This window comes from Hyaena hyaena, unplaced genomic scaffold (genome assembly GCF_003009895.1).
Source record: "Hyaena hyaena isolate Hyena2069 unplaced genomic scaffold, ASM300989v1 scaffold_728, whole genome shotgun sequence".
In the NCBI taxonomy this organism is placed as follows: domain Eukaryota; kingdom Metazoa; phylum Chordata; class Mammalia; order Carnivora; family Hyaenidae; genus Hyaena; species Hyaena hyaena.
In genome coordinates this window covers 284,371-311,943 of record NW_024081362.1, presented here as the reverse complement: position 1 = coordinate 311,943, position 27,573 = coordinate 284,371, and the positions used below count along the sequence as shown (strand labels likewise).

The following is a 27,573-nucleotide window of genomic DNA, read 5'->3' as shown; positions in this document are numbered from 1 at the left end:
CGGTTAAGCGTCCGACTTTCGCTTAGGTCATGATCTCGCGGTTCGTGGGTTCGAGCCCCGCGTCGGGCTCTGTGCTGACTGCCGGCTCAGAGCCTGGAGCCTGTTTCAGTCTGTGACTCCCTCTCTCTCTGACCCTCCCCTGCTCACGCTGTCTCTCTCTCTCTCTCTCCTAGAAATAAAATTAAAAAATATTAAAAAAAAAAAAGACGCATCGTTGAGTACCTTGCCTTTGAATCACAAATCACCCAGTATGCACGTGGGTTTTGTTCAAATCTGCACCAGAATGGAACATTTTGTTTTAGCAACGTGAGAAGTAGAAATACAAATCTGCCAAGAGTCTTCCCCCAAATTGCTCTGGGACTAGGCAGGGTAGATATTGACCTTCCAAGGGAGGGGGTGAAGACAAGGCAAATCTGAGTCAGGTAACGCCCTTGGGTGAGGTCCCAGGAAGATAAAAGTAGTCAGATCATAAGGATAGAGTGTATTAAACATTTCGGCCCTCCACTGGGCCGGTTCCATAATATAGGGAGGAAATGGAGGTGTGGACGCCCAAAAATTCCAGTCTTTAGACTTGCGGAGGGGGCAGCGAGCAGGAAAGGGCCTGCCTGTTCCTGCCTGAGGTTAAGCCACTGTTCGCGGCGAACCCAGCAAAGTTCACCTGATTTCGTTACAAACCTGCAACATTGAGGCCGGAGGCAAACTGGGTGTAAACGAACTCAGAACCGGAAAATCCAGGCCCGCACCCAACTAGCGCCCGTGCCCCAACTAGCGCCCGTCCCCCCACCTCCCCCGGCAGGATCCTGCGTGGGACCTAGGGAGGGGGCAGAGTCTGGCGCGGCGCCCGGCCCCGCCCCTCCCGCCCGCCTCCGACCCCGCCCCTCCCGTCCGCGCGGCTCCGACCCCGCCCCCGGGGGCGCGAGCCGTCTCCGCCTTCGCCCGGGAGCTGTGAGGCTGCGGGAGCGCTGCTGCAGTAGCCGTCTCTGCTGCCGCGGCGCCGCTCGCCTCCCCTCCGCCGTCGCCGAGCCGCTCCCGGCCGTGGAGGCTGCAGCCGAAGCCAGGAGCCGTCAGCCCTCGCCTCGAGCTCGCCGTCGCCCTCCGAGGGCGCCCCAGGCCGCGCCATGGTGAAGGTGACGTTCAACTCGGCTCTGGCCCAGAAGGAGGCCAAGAAGGACGATTCCAAGTGCGGCGAGGAGGCACTCATCATCCCCCCCGACGCCGTCGCGGTAGACTGCAAGGTCCGAGGGCCGGGGGGCGGGTGGTCGGGGGACTGGGCGCTCGGCGCGGCCGGTAGAGCTGCGCTGGGCCCCTCACGGCTCTGCGCGTCGCGGTGGCGCGGGGGGGCGGGCGAGGGTCCCCGGGAGGGTCCCCGGGCTCTCCTTCTTCTGAGGTTGCCCCCTTTCTGGTCCGGCCGCAGCTTCTCCCTTTGTAAGAAAGTGCGTGTGCAGGAATCGGTGCTTAACACGGGATCGGGGGCTTGCGAGGCCTGGAGAGAGGGATCGAAGATTAGTGCCGAGTTCACGGTCGTTGTGCAGTCGGGGGAAGGTGCGTGGGGTCGGGACTGAGCTCGTTCCACCTGGAGACCAGCGGCGACATGCAAAACAACAAAAACAACAACAGAGTTTGGCACTTCCTCCCAGTGTAAATAATATGCCTAAAATGGCTGACATCATTACAAGCCTAAACCTCTGTTGCTTCCTACTTTCGTTTCCAGGCTGAACAGCACTTGGACTAAGTCCAGCTGCTGTAAGCCTCTTAATTTTAAAGGCATTTTCCTTACCTTCTTTTTCCATGGCCCTTCGGTATTGGCAGGTGAACTTGGGGTCTGGAGATGGGGGCTGAAGAGCGGGTGACGGGAGAAAGCGAAGTGAAGATCTTTTCAGAGTAGCCTTTGGCTACTGATTTTATAGTTAAAATAAGTATTCCTGGTAAAGATTCGTAAATACTGTGTACGTGTTAGTGTAAAACCGACAACTGGTTTTTAAATTATATAAGCGTTTTTATGAGGACCCCTTATGCTAAGTGAAACTAAACGGGAAAAACTAGTCCACGTCCCTTATAAAATTCTCCTTTATTTCGCATAATCTCTTTTTTTAGTCCTCATTAAAAATCAGGAATGGGACCATAATTGTGGTAGCTTTTAGCGGCTTACAATAATAATTCACTTAGAATATGATTATAATAGTCTCAGAAGTTAAAAAGGAAAGGCTCATAGCCTATTTTCTATGAGATCTTCTTTGGGCTGCAAAAATTCAGTCTTGTAGAAATTAGATGTAGAACTTATTTATGCTGCACAACTTTTTCCTTAGCATTTTTCAAGACCTGTTATCAGTAGGGCACACTTAGTTTTAACTTAAAACAACCCAATAACTGTGTGCAGGTAGGAGTAATGTGTTATTTTTCATACGGTTTTAGTGAAAGTTACTATTGAAAAATATGGTACTGACATACTATAAAAAATTTGAGATTATGTGAATCTGGATGTGCCTGTACTTATCTTTTTGGAAATGTTCTAGTTAAAAACAAAAACATCAGGGGTTGATTTTTAAATGATTTTTGCCTTACCTTGAAATAGGAACAGTGAACTGATTCCCTAAAAGGATTAGGAATTTTGGTAATGATATTGTTTCTCTGAATCCATTGCAAACAGTCTTGGTCTGAAAGGAAAATGTTTGGAATGTGCAGAGGGTAATTCCAGTAGCAAATTATTATCTTAGCTCTGTGCTTATCTAACATCGTACCTAAAATAGATTGTCAAGTGCCCTGTCATAACAGTCTCAGATACATGTAGAGATTTAATCGTATTATGTATCTTTTAAAAATCTTATAAATATAATTCCTCCCATTTAAAAAAACGGAGGGGGAAAACATCAAGTGATGTCACTTCAGAGAGCTCTTCTCTGTTTCTCTGTGTTGAAGGAGATTTGAAACTGAGTGAAAGTCAGAACTAATTTACTAGTTTTAAATTTGATTTTTAACATTTTGTCATTTCTGAAATGTTAACCTTGTTTCCAAATTCTTAGGATTTCTCAGTTTCACCATACGCTAATTTTGTTTTCACAGCAGTTGTGAAAAAGTAGCCATTGGTAGCTCTGTGCTTTGTTTTCTCTTTTCTATTTCCCAAGATCCTATATCCAAATAGAAATACTGGAACCAAGCTGTGAGGGTCAGAAGATTCCTTTGTAACCACACAGCAGTCAGGGATAAATAGGTAAAAAAATGACTAATTCTTTTTCTAGCAATAAGCTCAAAGACTTCTTTTCTTCCGTGAGTGACAAAATATTGCTCTCCGTTGAAAGTAGAATCCTTATAATCAGTCACTTAACGGTAAATGAAGACTTTGCTTAGTAATAGACATTGTGAAAGAACTCCTGATCTGCATCTTAGCTTGGGCTGTGGTTACATAATGTGCTCTAGCTCCTGGGGGTGACTTTATGGTAAACGGTAACCACTGAGTTTGACTGCCTGGCTTCTGCACAGAATCACCCTTCCTTTTCCCCCTAGGGCATTTCCTTGCCTGCTGGTTGGTTGAGAGAATCAAATAAAGCTAATTATGGACCAGAACTCCTGAACAAGACATTTTTCATACCTTTAAACCCTCTTGGATCACAATATCCAAAAGACATTTGTTTCTCAAAATGTACAGTTAAAGGTCACCTGCCCTGATGTCATTTGGATTCTGGTTAAAAAATGCAGATTCTGTTAGTTTAGAAACTACCAAAGAATTCTGATCTCTCTTTACTACTAAGAATGTTGATCACTCCAGTCATCTGTCTTATGTAACACACATTCCAGTACTTTAATGTTGCTTCTGTCTTTTGCTATTTCTTTAGCTTTTTTTCTTATTGCAGGTTCCATTGTCCCATTTTTCAGTCTCGTCTTTTCAGTAGCTGTCAGCTCCCAACAGCCATGTCTATTGATTGTCTGAACTAACTTGCTATTTACTATTCTTTCCCTACATTTTCCCCTTAATTTTTCACCTTGCTCTGCCTGTCCTATTTGGCTCAAAGCTCAGAGATACAGAAATAGCAGAGTATGACCTCTGTTCCATGTAACAGGTGAATTTGAAATTGCATGCATGTTTTATGTTATAGGCAGTAATTCATTCACTTATGTTTGTGTCTATAACTTTGAGCTTTGGAAAACTGTTACATATGTGCAAATATCAAAGAAAATACCTAATGTACTGAGTTAGAAGTCCCAGTTTTGCTTTTATATAACTGCTTGAGCTTGGGTTTAAGTTTTTCCTTTTCTTTATCTGTATGATGAGAGGGTACAACCACATGACTCTTCCCATTTTACAAGTTGATGAAGATGTTAGGACTGCATAATTATATTTGGCAGGAGTTAAATTGTTTTAATTGTGAAAAATAACAACTACCTCTCACCCTAACCAGGCCGTGCTCTTCTTCCCCATGTTTAGCATGTTACATTCCTTCTGCGTATTAAGTAGCAGTGGGTCAAAGAGAAAAGAAATGGACCAATGTATTATGTAATAAACTAGATTTTTATTTTGGGTTACCTCACGATTTATGCACGCATGAGCAAGGGAGAGGGGCAGAAGGGGAGAGAGAGAGAGGGAGAGAGAGGGGGGAGAGAGAGAGAGAGAGAGAGAGAGAGAATCTGAAGCAGGCTCTCAGCTTGGAGCCAGATGCAGGCTCAGTCCTATGACCCTGTGATAATGACCTGAGCAGAAATCAAGAGTCAGACACTCTGCCGGCTGAGCCACCCAGGTGTCCTTTGGGTTACCTTATTTGGGAGCAGTAGTTGGTAACAGCATTTTTTTGGGTAATGCCTGATGATGAAGCACCCTTCCCAATATCAAAACTCAGAAAGCTTAAATTTGCTTCATAGGTATCTGTGCAGCTGTACTGCTGAAAAATAGTGTTGCCTCTCTTCTACCCTCCATCGTAGTTCTAGACGTAAAAGGGAGAGTAAAGGAAAGGGCTTGTGTAGGAGAGAAGGTGCGGCAGGATGGAAGTGGGAAAAAAAGTGCAGGAATACTACCTCAGTTAAGTTCTGAGTTACCTATTACAGAATGGCTATTTGGACTTAGTTCTTTGCACTTTCTGGTGTTTCCTGTATGTATAAATAGGACTAAGGGGTTTGGTAATTTAGCTTTGTGGTGATGGTAGTGGTGGTTGGTTTTTTGGTTTTTTGGTGGAAGTGAAGGGGAAGGAGGAACATAAAATATATGACATTTACTGAAATGTGTTGACCTTTAGAGATCAGGAGCTTGGTTCTTTTTAAAGAATCTATATACCATTACCTAGTTGTGTAATTTAGTGTTTGTTAACAGTGGCCAGTAAAAACTTTATATCCTTACATTTTGGTTCTCCAAGAGGTTATTTATTGATAGTTGAAGTGTGAAGGTTTACTACTGGGAGATAAATTAATTGCCCCGTGCATAGCACGTGACTTGGCAGACCTGACCCCTCCCCCCACCTGCCTCCAGTTGCTGGTGCTACTGCAGAGGGTGGACAAGGTTACGTATTGTGCATTTGGAGGACGCATTCCCTGCCTGGGGTCTTCACGGTGTCACCTTAAACATATTTTGTCTGACTAAACAGAGGCAAGTATACTATCCTTAGCAAAATGATAAGGTCATAAGATGTTGTAGAATTCAGCTCTGCCGTGTAAGAGGTTTAAGTGAATATAAGTATTTTTTTTAACCAGAAATATCTCTTAGACCACATGGTACAGGCTTAGTTATAGGCGATTTAGAATTTAACTTACAAAGTTTTCATTATATGTTACTAAAGTTGGACTTGCTTTAAACTTTAAATGTCATTTCAAAATGTAGTAAGTAGTAATTGTGGGACATTTTATTTCTCTCCTCCTCTATCGTATCATAACTTAAATATTTAGAATGCCTGTTTAAAAGGCATTTTTCTTTTCCAAAAGGAACTACTTTCTGAATTCATATTAAAACCAATGCTACTCGGGCTGCTTTGTTTATCATAGTGTGAATAGAGAAGATCCAGAAAATATTTATGCCTTTTCAAATAGAGAATCGATGAATTCATCCTCCCAAATGTTTTAGGCAAACTTAGGTACCTTTTAGGTAAACTTGGCAATTTTTATTAGAGCTTAGACTGAAGGAGTTAAGGACTTTGCCATCAAAAGTCTTTCAGGTCATAACTCCTGCCTATTTTAATACAGGATTTGACAGTTCTGAATTTCTCAATTAGGTGGTTTTTGTCCAAATAATATAGAAAATAGTCACACTGGAACTAGGTTTTCAAGGAGCTTATGTGTAAAGTTATTTCCTGGCTCTCAATATCTTTGCACAAAACATAACAATGAATGTCTTTTATAGGGTAGACGACTAAAACTTGGTAATTAGAAATTTTATTACAGATATGACCCTAAGAACATCATTAAAAAGTCATTTAGTTTTGATGATCCCCTTTAATTAGTATTTATGATACATATTCTTAACAGCTTTAAAGATACCTACAATGTAATCTTCTTTTATGTGTTACCAGCAAGTGCATGAACAAAATTATTTTAAACAGTTGAAGATTTTTTTTAAGCTCTTTAATTGATTTGAAGGGAAAAAAGAACTCTATGAAGTATTTCTGTAATTCTCCCATTTGAGCAAAAAATCAAGTAAGAATGAACATAGGTTTTATTCTTACGCAGAAGAATTTTAATCTTGAGTTATAGAAATGGAAAAAGTATTCTTGTTTATATGATAAGAAGGATATTCTAATTTTTCATTTAATGTATTACTTTTTAAAGTTGAAAAGGTTCCAGCAGTAATTATAGGACTTAGATCTAGTGTGGGTGTGCGTGTGCGTGTGCGTGTGCGTGTGCGTGTGTGTGTGTGTGTGTGTGTGTGTGTGTATCAGAAGAGAAAGCCTGGGGGCGCTTGGGTGGCTCAGTCAGGCGTCCAACTTTGGGTCAGGTCATGATCTCACAGTTCATGGGTTTGAGCTCCACGTCGGGTTCTGTGCTGATGGCTCAGGGCTTGGAGCCAGTTTCGGATTCTGTGTATCCCTCTCTCTCTGACATGCTGTCTCTCTCTCTCTCTCTCTCTCTCTCTCTCTCAGAAATAAATTAAAAAAAAAAAAAAAAAAGAAAGAAAGAAAGAAGAGAAAGCCTGAAGATTTTCAAGTTAAATATCTAGGAACTTTATTTGGGAAATTGACACTAATTATGGTATTTGATATTGGAGATTTAAAAATATTTGCATAAACCTTTTGGCATAGTTGAATTTCTTTAAGAAATGAAGTTTTAATGGGTTTTTGTATATTTGAAAGTTTGTTTTAATGCCAGCATTATTATTATTTTCTATTTGAGAGAGAACTCTTCATGGGTGCATGTGCACGTGGGCTCAAGTGGGAGAGGGGCAGAGAGAGAGAGAGAATGAGAATGAGAATCCCAAGGAGGCTCTGTGCTTATCAGAGAGTTGGACTTTAACCAACTGAGCCATCCAGGTGCCCCCTGCCAAAATTATTTTTAAGAATTTTTCTGTTTTGGGGCACCTGGGTGGCTCAGTCAGGTTAAGTGTCCGACTTTGGCTCAGGTCATGATCTCACAGTTCAGGGTTCAAGCCCTGCATGGAACTCTCTGCTGACAGTGTGGAACTTGCTTTAGATTCTCTGTCTCCCTCTCTCTGCCCCTTCCCTGCTCTGTCTCTCTCAAAAATAAACATTTAAAAACAATTTGTCTGTTTTGCAGAATGTGTTAAGATTAAAGCCTAAATCTTAAATTGTTTTCTTTGCTTTAATATGATTATCATTAAATCATATTATTAATATTAAACATATCATTAATATGTTTAACGTTTTTTAATATAAAAATCAAAAAGGTGAGTTGCATTGTTAAGTAAATTACTTGGATCACTGTAGCATCCAAAAGAAGACCCAGCTTTGTGCTGGGAAAATGATTTCCAGAGTCAGTCTGTCTGCATCTGCATTTCTTAAAATTCATTTTCTCAGCCAACCTTTCTAGCATTTCTTTTCTGCAATATATATACTATCCTATCAGTTTTTAGCTTTCATTTTATAGCTTTCTCCTTCAATTTATTTTTTCCTTCTTTCATCCTGTTGCCAAGAACGTTTCCCAAGCGAGTCATCAGTATTAGCTGGGGCAGTGATAGGCCTTTTAAGCAGAGATCACAAACTCAATGCCCCCTGGGCCCAAGCAGATGAATTACTGAAGCTGGGCTTTTTACCTATTAAATAAGTACAATATTCTTCATTTTCATTAAAAAAAAAAAAAAAAAAAAAAGGATCCAGTGTTGTTCGATTCTCCAGTTTCTAAAGGCAAGGTAGAATCAGGGTTTTTATTTGAAACCTGACTTCTAAATATAAACAACTAATTAATACAGGAATTTCAGGCAAGAACTGACAGCCTGCCGTGGGCCACTGTTTTAGTCTCCTTTACAGTGGACAGCAGGCATGGCAAATTATGGCCCATGTGTTCAGATGTCGCCTGCTGCCTGTTTTTGTATGGCCCATGAGCTAAGAATTACTTTCACATTTTTAAATAGTTGAGGGGAAAATCAACCAGTTTCTCACTTTTTGCCCCAGTTGCCTCACTCAGTAGAAGGGTACGGTTCAGGAAGCTATTTGGTCTGCTTACTGAGAACTCAGACTAGGCAGGTCTACTTTAGGGTTTAAGTCCTATATCTTCCCCTCACTGTGACACTTCAGCTTTCTGTGTCTCGTTTCTTCTTCTGCAAAATTGGGAGTATGATAATCTATAAAAAGTTTATCACTGTGCCTGGAGTAAAGTGAAAGTAAGACTCAATAGATATTAGCCGCTGCTGTTACTACTACCATTACTGTTACAACTACAACTGTCACCGGGCTTAGCATTCCTTGGATTATTAAACAGCTATGTGATGGGAGACCAGATGTAGTATCTGTCTGGTTCTCCTGTTTGCTTTGATTCAGCTTTGTATATGTCACTTGTTTTAAGGAAACTTACCTTGAAGATTTCTGAAAGTAGATTTAAAGATAGAAGTAAAGTTAATGAAGCAGAACAGTTATTAATTCCAGTTTTTTTTTTTTTTTTTTAATAGACCAGTGCCACAAACCGAAAGCCATTTTCGGATAGGGTGAGATCCTACTGGCAAAGGTTAATATTGCAACCTGGATCTGGTAACTTGCACAAGTCAGAAACCTCCCCAAGTCTCAGTTCCCTCATTTGTAGAATAGTGTGATGACACCAGCCTTCTAGAGGGTTGTTGGGATGAAATTAATAGTGCCTGCTACATAGAAACTTTTTACATGCTAATGCGTTTCCTCCATCCCTGTCTATTAAAATAAAGTCCCACTTTTCTCCCTTATCATTCTTGTTCTGGAGTATTACTTCTTGTGTTTACTATTATTGTTTATCCCTATGTCCCATGTCAGTTACATAACAATATTATTATTAAATCACTCTCTCCAAGGTATTCTGGTGAGGATTCCTTTCTATAACATAAAACCCTTAGCATTCGGTAGTTGCATCTATTTTCATAGAAAAGTGGGTATTTCTCCATTACATAAAGGATGTTAATAGAATTTTATAAATTTAACTTTGGGTTTTACCAAGTAATAGTTTGTTTTAAAATGCAAATAGTCCTGCCCTGTCACAGAGGAAACCACTTTTTAAAAATCATGCTATAATTATATACAATGCAGAGTTTGAGTGTGCAGTTATGTAATTTTAAATATATGCACCTGAATAACAACCCAATTAAGATAGAATGTTGCTGTCAACTCACAAAATTCTCATGTCCTTGTAGAGTCTCCTCCTCTCTCCTTAGAGGCAACCACTATTCTAATTTCTATCTTTGAAGATTAATTTGAGGCATTTGGGTTCACTCTGGCTTCTTATGGTCTTTTGTTATCAGAGTGGCTGCTAGGCTACATTCTGCCTTTCTGAAAATTAGAAAAGGGTGCCCTCTGTGGTTTTGGTGAGCAGAGCACAGGCTGGATTCTGGCTCCACTGATCTCCTTGGCTTGGTATCCTTGTACTCAGAACAATCTGCCCGCCTGTATCTGATGACCCTAGCTCCATGTTTGTATAAACCAGTGGTTCTCAAACTTTGCAGTCTCAGGACCCTTTTGTACTCTTAAAAATTGTTGAGGATCCCAAAGAGCTTTTGATTTATGCAGGTTATATCTGTTGATATTTACTATATTAGAAATTAAGACAATAGTATCAATATAATAATACACCTATATTACCATAAATGATAATTTTATGAGTACTAAAATTTTCCAAATAGCCAGAATTTTTTTTTACTTTGTATTCATGTTAGTTTACATATAGTATAAAATAACTAGAAATTTTTAAGAAGATTAAGGGTAACACTTTTACATTTTTGCAACACTCTACAGAACAGCTTAGTAGGAGACTATTAATAATAGCTGATTCTCACATCAGCTTCTGTGGTCAGCTTATTGTTCTATTACACATTCAGCTTCTGGAAAAGTTTATTGTACGCTAGTCAGAGAGCGAAAATGAAAACAAAACAGTGTCTTGGTTTTTTTTTGAGGATAGTTTTGACCTGTGGAACCCCTGAAAGAGGGTCCATAGACCACATTTGGAAAACTACTCTCCATTATTTGCTTATGCTGCTGTTCATGATTTTTGTTTTGTTTGTATTTTTTTTTGCAGTTTTAGCTTTCACCTACTGGCTTCCTAATATGGAAAGTGAATATTTAGCCTTTTCTATATGTTAACATGTTACAAACACAGTCTATTCTTAAGGCAGAATTATAATAATTTCTGGTTAAATTGATATTCCTTGCTTTTGTTGTAACTGACATAAACATTATTTACATTATTTACACCTGTCTATTTCCTTTCTCATACAAAATTGTTTTATTATTCCTAGATTTTTTTTAATGTTTGTTTGTTTTTGAGACAGTCAGACAGAGACAGAGCATGAGTGGGGAAGGGGCAGAGAGAGAGGGAGACACAGAATCTGAAACAGGCTCTAGGCCCTGAGCTGGCTGTCAGCACAGAGCCTGACGCAGGGCTCGAACCCACGAACCATGAGATCATGACATGAGCCAAAGTGGGACGCTTAACCGACTGAGCCACCCAGGCGCCCCTCACTCTTCGTTTTAAGAAGAAAGTTGATATTCTTATTAGGAGCAGTATGAACTCATAAATCAGCTAGTGGCAAAAGAACTCTATCTTGGCCACTTTATCTGTCTCTGGTAAGGGCTATGATTAACAGTAAATAGCAGTTATGTATAATGCTGTTGTTTACAAACATCTGGTTACTGTTAGTGTAGGCTTTTCTTTAGATCTCACTTCATAAAATAGAAAATTCTCTTCAGTGGAGAGATGCTCTGCTTGTCCTTAATGATATAAAGTGATTAAGTTGTGATCCAGCACTAAAAGCATTTATAGCCAGATTTTTTTTTTTTTAGTTGTGACCTATTTTTTTTTTTTTAACCTGTACCAATTTATAAAATCCAAGTAGTCTGGTTCAGATTTCATAACTTTTTTTACAGTAGTTAAGTTATTATGCATTGGTTTAGAAATTTCACTTTTTTTGTTTCTGTATTGCTGCTCATGTAGGATTTGTTCACTAAAAAAAGACATTAATGAAAGTCTGTTTTGTAGACATTGTAATTTTTTATTAATTTTGCGCTTTTTTTAAACCTCTCTCTAGTCCAAGTACAAAATAATGCAGTAACTTTATTATCCATTTAATGCCAAGCACTTGGAAAACTCTTCCTTTTTCTGTGCCAGACACAACATTTGTCATGTGGACTTTATCATCATAGTTGAGATTGTAGCAATCTTGTTTGAAAAGTCACATGAAAAAGCATGATTCAGATACTAATTTCAATGAACAAGACAAAATGCAAGCAAAAGCTTGATATTTTTATAGAATTTAGCTTCTTAGCCATAGATTTTGTGTTCTACATATAGCAGAATATATATTTGGTAATTAGTGCTATAAATAATAAGCAGATTGCTGGATCATGTCTTTTTGTTTTTTAAGTGTTATTTATTTAGAGGGAGAGAGTGTGCCAGCGGGGAAGAGGCAGAGAGAGAGGGAGCGAGAGAGAATCCCAAGCAGTCTCCCCACTGGCAACATGGAGGCTGGGCAAGCCAAAGCGGAGCTCAGAACTCAGGAACCATGCTGAGATCATGACCAGAGCCGAAACCAAGAGTTGGCCACTCAATCAACTGAGCTACTCAGGTGCCCGGGATCATGTCTATTTGATTCTTTAATCCTCAGGAAAGAAAACCAATATAGGAGTTGGGTGAACAGAACATAGACAAATAGTAAATGAGTGGCAGTGGTATTCTACACAACAGTGGTCTCCTGGAGCAGTTGCCTACATAACTTTTTTGCATCTAAGAATATAGGTAAGAAAGCATTTTTGGAAAATGCTTTTTTGTCATTTTAGAATTCTTCCTGGAATAAGAAGTGATTTACTTTTCCCCTCTGGTACTATAAAGTCTTCCAGTTGGCCTTTTCAGTATTATTGTAGATTGCTTTGTATTGACTTCAACCTCAGTGGATACTTGTTTCAGCTTAACCTTCCCTAGCTAAATTAGATGGTGGCAGGATAATAATAGCTATCATCAATTGAGCACTTACTGTTTACTACATACCAAGCCATGTATATATGTTTCACATGTATTTCCTCATTTAATCCCTACAATAACTGTGAAATAGGTGCTATTATTAATCCATGTTTATGATGACATAATTGATTTAGAGAGGTTAAACTTGTCCAGGAATTTCCCATCCTCCAAAATTCTGACATTTTTTGTCTGCTGTCTTTTCTTTTTTGTCTTGTCTTACACCTGGTTTATATTTTTTCCAGCTTCTTTAGTATCATTTATTTGAGTCTTAGGAAAAAACCCTGTACTGTTCCTTGTAAGTTGGGAAAGGAGAGGAATTTGAGTTTACTGGAGTATTATTTGCATACTGAAAACTCAGCTTTTTTAGGTATATGGTTGTGTTAATGTTGACAAATGTAGTTGTATAATCATCACAGTCAAGATGCAGAATCATTTCCTTATCCCAAAATGTTCTTTTTTCATATCACTTTGTAATTGTCTCTCACTCCATTCCTAATATCTCTTTCTAAAGTTTGCTTTTTCCAGAATATGGATGGCATTATAAGTAGCCTTTTATCATTCTCATTGTCTTTATGTTTTCAGGGAACTGGGAGTTGTCTAGAACAGGTCTTCCTGTAGCTCTTGGTCCGTGGTTTTCTCTAGGCTTGTCCAGTTTCAGCTCTTGTCTGTCACCAATTTTGGTTTGCTGATGCCATCCATATTTGGATTTATTGTTTGTAAGAGAATTCCTTATGTCATTTAAAGCATTAAGCTTTTTTTTTTTTTAAGTTTTAAATTTTATTTTGTTTTAGAGAGAGAGACTGAGCAGAGGAGAGGGGCAAAGAAAGAGAGAGAATATCTTAAACAGGCTCTATGCTCAGCATGGATCTGGACTTGGGGCTTGATCCCACAACCCTGAAATTATGACCTGAGCTGAAATCAGGAATCGGATGCTCAATTGACTGAGCCACACAGGTGCCCCAAACATTATTCACCACAGTAATTCGGTCTGAAGCTTGGAAGTCAAACTCCTTTATATGAGGAATGGTTTAGACTGGTTGTTTTATAAAATTAGGTTCTCAGAGAGAAACATGCCTAGTCAGAGCAGGAAACAAAGATCAAGTTTAAAAACTAAGCAGTACAGTAGAAAAGAAGGTGATATGTTGGTCTTCAGCTGGGGAGAAAAATGATGAGAAGTTGAGAAAACTAGAACATTGAGGAGAAATTCATTTGTAAAAATTTGAATCATTAGATTAAAAAAAAATGTTGGCAGCTAATTCTGTATTTTGGAAAATAGAATATAGGCCAAACACATCCCTGGGCAGCTGGCCTGTGTAAATCTATATTTATCTATATTATCAAATGTGTTTTAAAAACGTACGTGTTTCTAAGTAGCCAGATCTATTTCTGCAGGTTCAGTAGTTCATGCTACTTTGAGTTGAATTAACTGTACTTATTCTTGTCTGTATTTCTGTCTTGTTTTTATACTTAAAGCATTTTTATGCCTTTTTTCTTTTTCTTTCCTTTTCCTTTTCTTTCTATGGTAATGTAATTTTTAACCCTAAGAGATGTTTTCCTCTTTAGTATTCTGGTTCCTAAAGCTTTGTTATTGCATTTGCTATAATAAATTGCATAATAGTATATATGGGAACTTTGGAAAAAATGTCTCTTCATTCATCCTATAAAGAAGGCTCAAATGGAAGTGCCTGAGGATGTGAAGGGATTCGTTAATATAGGAAGAGTGTAAAAATTGTAAGAAAACCCTTGTGTTTTGTCTGAGTTAAGTTGATAATGGAAGCAAATTTACTGAAGCCTCTTAGGGAACTGACTGAGGTGACCTAATTTTGAACTAATTGAAGTACCAGAACAGAATTTACCCTTCATTTTGCTTAAAATATAATTGGTTAAGTAATTGGTTAAGTAATTTTACTTCATCATATGATGATAAAATTTATTGGAACCAGAAATTAGTTCAGTGAGAGAATGAGAATGCTTCCCAAAACTGTCTTTCCGTACTTCTGTGGTGGGATGATTATAGGCCAGCGTGTGCTTCAGTGTCTTCATTTATAAACTGGGGTAAAAACTTGAGGTTTTAGGAAGATTAATGAGATGATAATTGTACAGCACCTATGGGAGCTCTTTTACCTTATCAGCATAATTTAAGGTGCACCAGTTTTATTGTAGTACAAGGAGAGGAAGTGTCTCTGACTTGTTTTAAATTAGGCCAGGTAACCCTCTGTAGCCTAGCAAAGAAGCTCTTGTTCATGGTGTTTTCCTTTTTCTTGTTGATTTTTGTTGTTGTTGTCCTTTAGTTATGAAATAATCCAAGCATAGGGAACCAGAGAATGTGTGGTACCATTGAATATGTTTTTAAGTCTTAAATATCATATACTGGTAATATCCAGCTTGCCTTTTTTAAAAATTTGGCATTATGTTTCTGTGATTTATCTCCAAATCAACTATGTGAGTTGATTTCATTTAAATTATTATCGTGTGAACTTAAATACTTTATTCTCCACTTGATGGACATGTAGGTTATTTCTAATTTTTTTCTTTTTGACCATTCTGCAGTAATCATTTTTAGACTTTTATGCACATGTATATAACTTCATCTAGGGCCATATTTAGGAATAGAATTGCTGGGTGAGTGTGTGTGTGTGTGTGTGTGTGTGTGAATTTAATTTTATTAGATTCTGCCAAATCGTTCTCCAAGCAGTTGTACCTGCCACCTATGTGAAAGTTCTCAATTCCCATTACTGCACATGTTCCCTAGCATTTGGAAAGCATTAGGCTTTCTTTATTGCCTGGTATATAAGGACTTGGTTGATTTTTTTCCATATTGAAACATAATTTACATATAATAAAATTTGCACATTGTATGTGTATGACTTGACCGAATTTATGGTAATTGTATCAAGTTGTATATCCCTGCACCATCAAGATATGAAACATACCCATTACCTTAATTTATTTCCTTCCACATGTTCAATTTCCCTTCACCAACACTTGGCCACAGCAACCACCGAGCAACTTTTTGTCACTTAGATTTGCCTTTTCTAGAATTTCATAAAAAATGGAATCATGCAGTAAGTAATCTTTTGTGTTGGATTTGTTTTACTTAGCATATTTTTGAGATTCAATATGAATATATCACAATTTATCCATTCCTCATTTAGTGGTTTTTTGTGTTGTTCTAGTTTGGGACTCTTATGAAATGATGGTATGACTAGTCACATATATAAATCTTTGACTCTGTTGATTTTTAATTACTGATGTTCATCAGTCTTGCTGAACTTTAATTAGTTTGATTATTCTGCTTTCTCAGATTTTCTAGACAGTGATATCATTTACACATACAAAGATAGTTTTGAATTCTTTATTTTCTTTTCTATTAATGTTTATTTAGTTTTGAGAGAGAGCCCAAGCAGGGGAGGGGCAGAGAGAGGGGGACAGAAGATCCGAAGCAGTGTCTGCAGTGACAGCAGTAAGCTGGATGTGGGGCTCGAACTCATAAACTGTGTGATCATGACCTGAGCCGAAGCTGGGTGCTCAACTGATTGAGCCACCCGGGTGCCCTGATAGTTTTGGCATTCTTTTTTGTAATCTTTATATCTGTTCTTGTGCTTGTCAGTTGTGTACTAGGTAGGATCTCTAGGCTAATGTTGAATGGAAACTTTCGGTTTTAGTGAGAAGCCATCATAATTCCCTGACTTGAAACATTATGGTGTAAGTCTAAAGTTTCGCCCTTAAATATGAGGTTCGCTGTGGGTTTTTGATCATTAGCCTTAGTTACCTCTTGGGGCACCTGGATGTGTCAGTCAGTTAAGCATCTGGCTCAGGTCATGATATCAACAGCTTATATGAGTTTGAGCCCTGCATCCGCTCTGTGCTGACAGCTCAGAGCCCAGAGCCTGCTTCAGATTCTGTCTCCCTATCTCTCCCCATTGCTTGCGCTCATGCGTTCTCTCTGTCTAAAATAAACATTAAAAAAATTAAAGAATTTTACCTCTTTCTAGTTTGCAAAGAGATTTTATTACGAATAGGAGATTGAGTTTGTCAAATGCATTTCTGACCTATTTTGAGATAATAGTGGGGTTTTTCTTAAATTTCATATATGTGGCTTTTTCTTTAGGCTTACTCTGTACAGTGTCAATTTAATCATTTCAAATACATGTTTAATAATCACTTAAATTAAAAACTTTTCTGTCTTCAGTATATTTTAATCCTTTCTCCATAACTCAGATTCTAATATGGAATGTCATTTATCTGTCATTTATAATGTTAATTTGGACTATAAATTGCTTAAGGTATGAGCCATGTCTTAATCACATTTGAATTTCCCACGGGATCTAGCACAGTACTTTGCAAATAACAGGTCCCTAATAAATGTTGAACTGGGCTAAGTACTTAGGGCTGCTTTTCTTTGTTAAATAGCCACAATCTGTTGTGTGTCATGAATTCTTATGTTGTCCCCACCCTTCATTATCATGCTGGCTGCTGATGTAACTTTTATGGGTCATTAGAAAAGTAAATGACCAAGCTTTAAAAACAAATCTAAATTTCATTCACTCATCAAATATTTGTTGAGTGCCAACCAAGTACTAAACTTGGCTTGGAGCTACCAGTGATGCAAAATGAATATGAATGGATACTCACAAGAACCTTATAGCCTAGTAGGGAGAGAGAAGATCTGTATGTGAATTATTCTAATGCAAGGTAGAAAACGATCACTAGAAGTTAAAAGGAAAAAAAAACAGTAAAATGGACTTTGAAGATCTGATAGCTCTTTTAGGAAGTACATGACTGTGGTACACGGACTTGGATCTATAGTTTGCCCACTCAAAGACTTTTAGTTTCTGATTTAAAAAAAAATTTTTAATGTTTATTTACTTTAGAGAGAGAGAGATAGCATGAACAGGGGAGGGGCAGAGAGAGAAAGAGACATGGAATCTGAAGCAGGCTCTAGGCTCCGTGCTGAGCTGTCAGCAGAGTCCGATGCTTGAACTCACGAGCGGTGAGATCAAGACCTGAGCTGAAGTTAGACGCTTAACCGACTGAGCCCCTCAGGCGCCCCATTTCTGATTTTTTAAAAAGTTTGTTTATTTTGAGAGAGAGACAGAGGGAGCAGGTTGGGGAGGGGTGTAGAGGGAGAGAGAATGAATCCCAAGGAGGCTCCGTGCTTTCAGCACAGAACCACACAGGGCTTGAACCCATGAACCGCGAGGTCATCAACTGAGCCAAAACCAAGAGTTGAATTCAACCAACTGATTCACACATGAAGGGCTGAACAAATGACCTGTGGATAAGTGAAGCATTTTATAAGTTAAATTCTTTGAGAAATTTTTTTGTTTTATGGTCATAGTCCATAAGTGTGATTTTTGAGGGTACATGAGAATTTAAACTCCATAGCATAGTATACAAAGGCTTTGCGATCCCCGTTACCTCTTTCTTCTTTTTTTTATATCTTTTTAAAAAAATGTTTATTATTTATTTTGAGAGAAGGGGCGTGCATCTGAGTGCAGACAGGAGAGGGGCAGAGGGAGGGAGAGAGAGAATCCCAAGCAGGCCCCATGCTATCAACGAAGAGTCTGATGTGGGGCTTGAGCCCATGAACTGTGATATCATGACCTGAGCTGAAATCGAGTTGGACGCTTAACCAACTGAGCCACCCAGGTTTTCCTCCATTCTTAGTTCTTATACCTTCCCCACCATATTGGACACTCAGCCATAGCACATGTGGCCGTTGGAGATGTTGTGCATTCTGGCTTCATGATTTTATTCATTCTTTGCCCAAAATATAATGCCCTTTAACTCTGTCTTCCATGTGGGTAATGAGCATTTATCCTTCAACATTCCACTCTAGTATTATCTCCTTTGGGAGCTCTGCTCCAAACATTGTCGTCCCTTTTTCTATGCTCTACATTCTTCTGTTAGAACCCATATCATGTTTATGTTCTCTTTGTATATTTATTTTCCAGGCTGGTCTGAATGATCTCTTTCTTGTCAGAGGCTACATACACCAGTGCCTAACACAGTTTTTGGCACCTAGTAGACATTTATAATTTCTTAAAATCATTGTTTGCTGACCAGTTAAAAATGATATATCAAAAGACCTGGAAATTTGTCATCAGCTTGACAGTTGGGGTTGCATATTTTTTCACAAGTGTCGGCCCATACTCTTTGGATATTCATTTTTGTGCTACTAGAGAAGAGAGTCTGCCAAGCAGGGTGTGTGTTGTACGCACATTTGACTGTCTAAGCAGCTGATACCAAATGTTTGGAAATGACTGTTGCCATCTGTCCTTTTAATCCCCCCCCAAAGCCTGTCTCCACCCTAAAATTAATTATGCTAGGTACTGTTTATTCTCTCCTTACATATTTATATCAGACAGGGGCTCAAGCAAAATACTATTTTGTAGTACAGTTGTCTTAAGTATATGTACAGTACATGGACAAGCTCACCTACTGCAGCAAAGTGTAATGCTCTCACAGTGTCTGATCCAGTCTTTAAGTTATAAGGCATTTGTTTTACATTGTTAAGTTCTATGTTTAAAATTTCAGTTCACCTAGGCACACGCTGTCTGACTCTAAATTGTTCTTGGTTGACTGGGACATCTGGGTTTTGGTTTTTTCTCAGTAGTGTCAGGTTGAAATTCTTCATCTTAACATTGAAAACATAACCTTAGCTTTCATTCTTTCTTAGCTGTATTCTTGCTGCAGCCATATCTAGCATTTTTCATACAGTTGTTGTTTGGTACACCTTTAGCTGTGGAGGTGTGGGTCAAGTCTATTTTCTCCCTTAATCCATTCTATATTGAGTTTTCCAAGTAAAGATCAGAGTCATATATTTGAGAGGCTGTACATAATATACTAACTAGAACATCTTTTATTAATGTAGGTTTCAAGTCAGTTGGAGCTTTTCTTTTGGTGTCTGTACTATATTTCTTGAGCCTTGAGTTAGATAACAGTAGCAACTAATCTCATTTGTCAGCTCTTTGACATGAACCTAGGTACAAATCAGAAATTAGCTGTAAATCTGAAAAGTGACAGAGTAGTTTAACTGAGTTAGAAGGGCAAAGGGCATGTTTAAAGGACTGTGGATATTGTAACCCCAGATGACATTCTGAGGCTAAATTATTTCCTTGAGTGGATCAAAATAAAAATTCTAAGTAATTTTTATAAATTTTTTCCTGTTGACTCCTCATTTTTCTACTGCTTCTATCTTAAAAATGAAAACATTCGTCAAACTTGGATTTTTTTTTTTTTTTACAGTAGGGCAGTGGGATTATGAGATTATTTCTGGATAAGTTTGTCCTATTTTTTAAGACTCCAATTGTTTAGAGAATTTGTTTCATATTATTTGTTCTGTCCCTTGTTTTCCCATTACTTTTTCTTGTGTATTGTTAGGATTGACTTTATACCTGGTGTGAAATATTAACCATCTGTAGCAGATTAATACATAACTTTATGGTGTAATATAATGTACACTGAAGGCTCAGCACCGTAATATCTCATGACAAAGTAGCCTTTCCTGAATTTTTAAATGTTAGAAGGTATTTTATTTTTTTTCCTTAGTTTATTGTCAAGTTGGTTTACGTTTAACACCCAGTGCTCATCCCAACAAGTGCCTACCTCCATGCCTATCATTCCCCTTCCCGCCCCCCCCCCCCACCCAGCACTCAGTTTGTTCTCACCATTCAAGAGCCTCTTATGGTTTGCCTCCCTCCCTCTCCCCAACTATTTTTCCCCTTGTTAGAAGGCATTTTAATCACCAAAAATAGTGTACAGAAAATAGAAATTACAGACTATGTTATTGTTTTAGAAGTATGAGTAGCAGAGGTGTTGAGAATCAGAAGGCAAAACCCTCCCAAGAGACTGATAACTCAGGTCAAGAGGCATTGTGGTGAGTCCTGGCACCACAACCTAATAATTCCTGGGTTGATACTGATTAGAGACCTGAGTCCATTGGTCTTTATATCATTGTTTTTAAAATGATAATCCTTTTTAGGCTTCTTTCAATCTTGACCTTTCTATGATTCTCACTGGATATATGATACTGACCATTATTGGTCTTTTTCATATTTTAGGACCCAGATGAAGTGGTACCAGTTGGCCAAAGAAGAGCCTGGTGTTGGTGCATGTGCTTTGGACTAGCATTTATGCTTGCAGGTGTCATTCTAGGAGGAGCATACCTGTACAAATATTTTGCACTTCAAGTAAGTGGAAAAATGCCAAGGACTTTTTTGCCTTTCCTTCACATGTATTAGAAAATTGGCCCAAATTTGTTCTAAGCCTGCACTTTTTGTCTGTGGCTTTTAGCCAGAGTGGTGGTCCTGTTTTAAAGTTGTGTGTAAAAATCTGCACATAAGTTTGCTGAGCCTTTTAGATAGTCAGTAAAAGCAGAATAACATTGTTTTGAAATGTTGTTGACTAAAGAGTATAGATTATTAGATGGTTTTTCAAAATTGACTAACCTTCATTTTCCTACTGTAATTAATGGCTGAAGTATAATATTATTAATTGTCAATTGAGTAAATGCAGACATCAAATGTTGTCATGTTGATAGACTGTAACTTGATAGCCAGTTTGGACTCCCCTACAGGAGCTTTTGCTGTTGGGCCCTGAGTTTATTGGCACTACATCTCTCTGCCTCTGTCCCAGCTTTTGTTGTCTTTTTAAGAATTGTTTGACTTCAGCAGTGATGTTGAAGTAATTTAGGATGCACATTGTTTTATAACTTAGAGTGTTTAGTAGTAACCCCAGTGGGTTAAGACACAAGATTTTTCTTCTGATGATAATCATGATTTATGATCTCTGTTTTGTGATCTGTTTCTCTTGGCAATAATTTCATAGATTTATATTTTTAACATTTTAAAATTTGGAGAAACTGTTGACAAGTAGATTTAATTAAACTAAGGAAACATTCTGCCATAGGATGTATACATTTCATGCCCATTTTCTATAATTTTCAAGAAAATTGCATGTTGATAGACATTACTGAAATGCTAGTCATCTTTTTCAATGCTGTTTTTTATAGGAAATATATTTGATGTAGAAAAAAACAGTTGGCCATTCCCTGTCCAGAAATATTTTTACCTTAACATATTGTTTGCTATATTCTCCTCACCTTTGTGTGGATTTTTAATAAACAGTCTTTATTGTGATTGCTGTAATCGGTTAGGCTGCTTGTTATTTTCTGCTTCATTGTAATATATTTTAAGAAAAAATCACAACTACCTGTGTTCCTATAAAAATTACAGAAAAACAACTCCTTTTTTTGGCTAATATAAAAATCATTTAATTAGTGAATCACATAAAAAAAGTTTTAAAAGTATATTCTTTCAGAAAAAAATTATTTCTGAATATATTCTTTTATAAAAATAATGGCCTACGGGTAGAAATAGGCCTATGTATTTCTTCAAATTTACTTGTCACCAGATGAATAATTGCTTTTATATTCTATTTTTGTCGACTATACAAAGTAAAGGAAAAATCAGGTACTTTCTCTTTCTGAAACAATCTTTTTTACAGTACTTCAAATCCCTATCTTAAAGAATGTGTTAACTGTGTAATTAAACTGTCTGACTTGTCATCTCAAAGTAAGAGTTTGCAAGCAAAATGCTATTTAGATACTGGTGGCAGCTTAAATGATGCTTACATTTAAAAACCCGTCTCCCTCTGAATTGCTGAAATAGCGTTTAAACTCTCTCTAGCCAGATGACGTGTACTACTGTGGAATAAAGTATATCAAAGATGATGTCATCCTGAACGAGCCTTCTGCAGATGCCCCAGCTGCTCGCTACCAGACAATTGAGGAAAACATCAAGATCTTTGAGGAAGATGAGGTTGAATTCATCAGTGTGCCTGTCCCAGAATTTGCAGATAGTGATCCTGCCAACATTGTTCATGATTTTAACAAGGTGAGCCAGGTGTCTGGAACTGAAAAAAGAATGCACATTCTTTAATTTATGCTTTTTGCAGTTTTAATTTCAGTATTTGCTGATTTATTCTATTCAGAGTTTACTTTTTACTTATAAAGAAAATGGACTTGGGTTTCTTCTGCCTTGCAAGATAACAGCATTTGATGGGCTCTTTATCTGAAGCTGACCCTCAATGAACTTGTCCTTCTCCCGTGTTAACTTTTCTTCCCTTGGCTGTGTCTGCCTTAAGGCCCACCTTATGGCTTCTTCTCCTTGCTAGTAAATTGCTAGTATTTCTTATGTACCCTTATTTTCCTAGTTAAAAGGAGATTCATGTTCCCATTTCTGTGTAGCATTTTCAGATACTAGTAATTTTAGTTCTCAATCATTTTGTTAATCTATTTTTAAGTTCTCATTTTACATTTCCCCCTAGTTTTGAATATTGTTATGTAATGCAGAAAAGGTGAAGTGAGAATACAGTACTATCCAAAAAGTATCCAAAATCCTCCATCTGTTTCCAAAATTTTATCACATTTCCTTAATTTCTTTTCTCACATTTGACACTTGACCCCTAGACACTTGAACTGCTATCTCTTCTACATAACATCTACATAACCATGTAATTTATCATATCTAAGAAAGTGAACATGATAATATGATATTATTTAATATCTAGTTATTAGTTACATTCCCCCCAATAATTTTTGTCTCAAGAATGTTTTGTTTTCTTAAAAAATCCAGAAGTTTACATATTATCTGTGGATTTTGCATCTATGTTTGTCTGCCAGTTTGAATATTCAAGCATATCACTGAAACTAGCTTTGCAAATATTTAATGCCTGATAAATGCAACTGATGAGTGTTTATAAAGTAGTTTGAAAAATTATATATCTTCAAGGTAATAAGCCTATCCAAAGCAAATAGTAAATAATAGCTAACACTGAGCTCTTAGAAATCTGTTTACATGATTTGATTTAACTCATGTTAATCCTCAAAACCATCCCATGATATAGTCCTTCTCAACCAGTTTCATCTAAACCACAAGAATGTGGAAAATCGTTTAATTGATTGGTTTCAGTTTCTCTAAGGATGGTAGTAACTAGTACTGTTCTAGATGTGTATGACAGAAGTTAATACTAACATGTTTGTAATGGATGGATACCTTGGAGGGCATTAGGGTTTACACGTGAGGAAACTGACTATATCTCTTAATCAGATGATAGGTTATTTGCAATTAATTTTAATAATTTTTTGTTAATCACTTACAGAAACAAAACCCTGGTAAGAATTTTGTTTACTAGTAGTGATAATTTTTTCTTTCTTGTTAGTGCCTTCCATTCCTATCCCACCAAATACTTCATTTGACTTCATTTGTTGAAATGCAAGTGATTTACACATTTTTATGCCAACCCATTTTAGTGGTACAAATTATTCTTAAAAATCAGTTGCTATTTGTGTTACAAATCTCAATCTAATGAAAATGTATCTTTTTCTTTCCAGAAACTCACAGCCTATTTAGATCTTAATCTGGATAAGTGCTATGTGATTCCACTGAACACTTCCATTGTTATGCCACCCAGAAACCTACTGGAGTTACTTATTAATATAAAGGTATAAAATGTTCAAATATTTCTTATTAATAATACTCTTACCTTAGAATTCATGGTTGAGACAGTAGCCCTGTAAGTGCCCAGCTTACTGCAAATACAGCTAAGAATTTTATAAAGAGGAATTAAGATGCGTGGTTTTGGGTTTTTTCTTCTTATATTTTGAAATAAAATATAATTTCTTAAATTATATCTGTTTTTCCTAACAGGCCAGATAATCAATAGTAGACTTTTAGGAAATATGATCTGTGTTGCAAACTATTCAGCTCGCAGACAATATGTAGCAAATGGGCATGACTGTACTGCAGTAAAACTTTATTTATAAAAACAAATGGTGGAAACTAGTTTGCCAGTCTCTGTTCCACACATTTCCTCATCTGTTCAATGTATGTTTTGAGGTACTCATAGAATATATTTTCCAAACGTAGGCTGGAACCTATTTGCCTCAGTCATACCTGATTCACGAACACATGGTTATCACTGATCGCATTGAAAACGTTGACCACTTGGGTTTCTTTATTTACCGACTGTGCCACGACAAGGAAACTTACAAACTGCAACGCAGAGAAACCGTCAGAGGTAATACTTTTTACTGTTAAAGTGCTTGCCAGAAAGTTTGTTTCACTTCATTGTGTTGAACCTGGATTTAGATGTAGGCTGATATTGTTATCACATGCTTGCCACCACTGAGAAAGTAAAACTATATTGTATCACCATACAGTGTTTCTAGATTCCCAGAGAATCATCTAACATCTAAACCCACTCTTCTCAGAGAGACTAGGCGAATGTGAAATGGCAGTGCCTTGAGATGCTGTAAGCTTGCGTTCCAGGTAGTCACCCAGTCCAGCCTTCCATCCTGTCACTGGTTCAGTCTCACTGTGTGAGAGTTTTTTTTTTCTAAAATTTTTTTAATGTTTTATTTATTTCTGAGAGAGAGAGAGAGACAGTATTAGCGGGGGAGGGTCAGAGAGAGAGGGAGACACAGAATACGAAGACAGGCTCCAGGCTCTGAGCTAGCTGTCAGCACAGAGCCCGATGTGGGGCTCGAACCCACGAACCATGAGATCGTGACCTGAGCCAAGTCGGACGCTTAACCAACGGAGCCACCCAGGTGCCCCTGTGTGAGTGTTCTTATCCACAGGGCCTCTAGAGGAGCCCTTCAGGTGTGCACTTAGGGATCTGGATTCTAAACAGAGAGTTTGCCTTTTGGATCACGTTGAAGATAATCAGGTTAGATAGAAGGGAATTTGGCTGAAGAATTAAGAGGATTGACACAAGTAATGTGGCTTTGCCAAATCATTTAGTCTTTGATTTTTTTTTTTAACCTGAAAAACAAGAATGACAGTATCATTCCCTTTCCTTTCAAGATCTTTGTAAAAATAAAATGAAAGTATATGTAACAAAGCTGTAGAAAGTAAGAAGTGCCACTTGAAGGGGTGCCTGGGTGGCTTAGTCGGTTAAGCGTCTGACTTTCGCTTAGGTCGTGATCTTGTGGTTTGTGGGTTCGAGTCCCGCGTCGGGCTTTGTGCTGACTGCCAGCTCAGAGCCTGGAGCCTGTTTCGGAGTCTATGTCTCCCTCTCTCTCTGGCCCTCCCCTGCTCGCGCTGTCTCTCTCTCTCTCTCTCCTAGAAACAAATAAAAATATTTAAAAAAAAAAAAAAAAAAGTGCCACTTGAATCACTGTAGTGTGATTTCTTTGGAATTGTGTCACCTTGTAAAAGTGCTTTCCTGGCCTTTTGTTAGCACCTTAATAATGTCCTCTCACCTTGAGCTGATGAGTCACCTGAAACCTACTGCTTGATTTCTTCTTACAATTTAAAATTATCTTTATGGTTGATTTTTTTTAAAAAAAGCCAGACTTACATATAATGAAATTAACCTTCTTTAGTGTATAGTTCTTAGTTTCAACAAATCACTACCACAGTTAAGATATAGAACATTTCTAGTACAAAGTCATAAATTTATATGTGGTATTATCATTGTTACCAAGATCTCTTAAGATATTTAGTTCAGACAAGAGAGGCAGACTGTTTTCTCCAGTGTTAAAAAATCAAACCATAGACGTTCATATAATATTTCTATATGTGTAAATAATAACTATGAAGATTAGTATGAATTACTAAAGAACCAGAAATTTAAAAACTTTTCCCTCCCAAACAGGTATTCAGAAACGTGAAGTCAGCAATTGTGTTACAATTCGGCATTTTGAAAACAAATTTGCTGTGGAAACAGAAATTTGTCCTTGAACAGTCAAGAGAAACATGGGAGAAAAATTTAATATCGCAGCATAACCCCACCCTTTGTATTTTGTGCAGTGATTATTTTTTAAGATCTTCTTTCATGTAAGTAGCAAACAGGGCTTCACTATCTTTTCATCTCATTAATTCAATTAAAACCATTACCTTTAAAAAAAATCTTTTCTTCTTTCCAAGTGTGGTGTCTTTTATCTTGAATTAGTAGTTGTATGAAGTCATAGCTAATAATACACTTCACTATAGATCTTATGTATTAGGAAGAATTTGAATTTCTTTAAATCATTTATCCAGATTTTTGCATTTGAATTATGCATTTTTCCAGAGGAGGGGTTATCTGAAGAAAAATCATATATATGCATACGTAAGAATGGACCACAGTGACTTATTTAGTAGTTGTTAGCTGCCCTTCTACTTAGTTTGTTAGAGCATTTGAGCACACATTTTAATTTTCCTCTAATTAAAATGTGCAGTATTTTCAGTGTCATATTTAACTATTTAGGTATGATTTCCACCTTGATGTTTTAATATCCTAGACATCTGCTGTAATAATATTTTAGAAAATGTTTGGAATTTAAGAAATAACTTGTGTTACTAATTTGTATAACCATATCTGTGCAATGGAATATAAATATCACAAAGTTGTTTGACTAAAAGACTGTGTGTTGTTTTTCCCCCTATAACAAAACCAAAGAGTAATTTGGTTCTTTATATCTTAAGGTAATCTATGTAAAAGAAGAAAATATGTCTTAAAAATTCAGTTCGCTACATACCATGGGTAAAATTATAGATTTTTAAAAAATAAAAACAAACTTTTAAAATAACTAAGTTACATTCTTCATGGATACTATTGAAGTAACATCTAAGACTCAACCTTGAAAGATGCTGTTCAATACATTTTAAACTAATGCTTTTGTAGTTAATGGAGGGGCTGTTATTAAACCTAAAGTTTCCAAGAAGCATAAAATATACTGCTTTTCTGTGAATGCTTCCCTCCCTCACAAATGGAGCATTTCGAGTTACTGTTGTGATTCTCTTATATTTCCAAGGTTACATCCTATCTGAAGTAATTCAGAATCCATTACCTTTTTAAAATATCTAAGAGTAATTTCTCTGTTAAATTCCTAAGGTAAAAAAAATTTCAATTCTGAATTTAGGAAGTCAAAATTTTTAGTGTCACAAAAACCCATATATGATCTGGTGTAGGAACCAACCAGTTCTAGTCCAAAAAGATATTATTTGATTCCTGGCTCTTAATTTT

At 37.4% G+C, this 27,573-nt stretch overlaps 1 protein-coding gene across 1 annotated transcript; it reads left to right on the top strand.

Annotated features, from left to right (window-relative positions):
• Positions 1–927: 927 nt before the first annotated feature.
• ITM2B (integral membrane protein 2B) lies at positions 928–26,968 on the top strand. Its single transcript, XM_039218030.1, has 6 exons — positions 928–1,235; positions 20,622–20,750; positions 22,248–22,454; positions 23,954–24,064; positions 24,489–24,639; positions 26,221–26,968. The coding sequence occupies exons 1-6, from the start codon at positions 1,119–1,121 to the stop codon at positions 26,304–26,306; spliced, it is 801 nt and encodes a 266-aa protein (XP_039073961.1). The 5' UTR covers positions 928–1,118; the 3' UTR covers positions 26,307–26,968.
• Positions 26,969–27,573: the final 605 nt, after the last annotated feature.

Bases quoted from the DNA above. Each gene is read 5' to 3' on its own strand.
- ITM2B (XM_039218030.1), top strand. From the start codon at position 1,119: ATGGTGAAGGTGACGTTCAACTCGGCTCTGGCCCAGAAGGAGGCCAAG. The intron at 20,751-22,247 runs GTAAGTGGAAAA...AACTCTCTCTAG, and splicing joins ACAAATATTTTGCACTTCAA to CCAGATGACGTGTACTACTG. The intron at 22,455-23,953 runs GTGAGCCAGGTG...TTTTCTTTCCAG, and splicing joins TTGTTCATGATTTTAACAAG to AAACTCACAGCCTATTTAGA.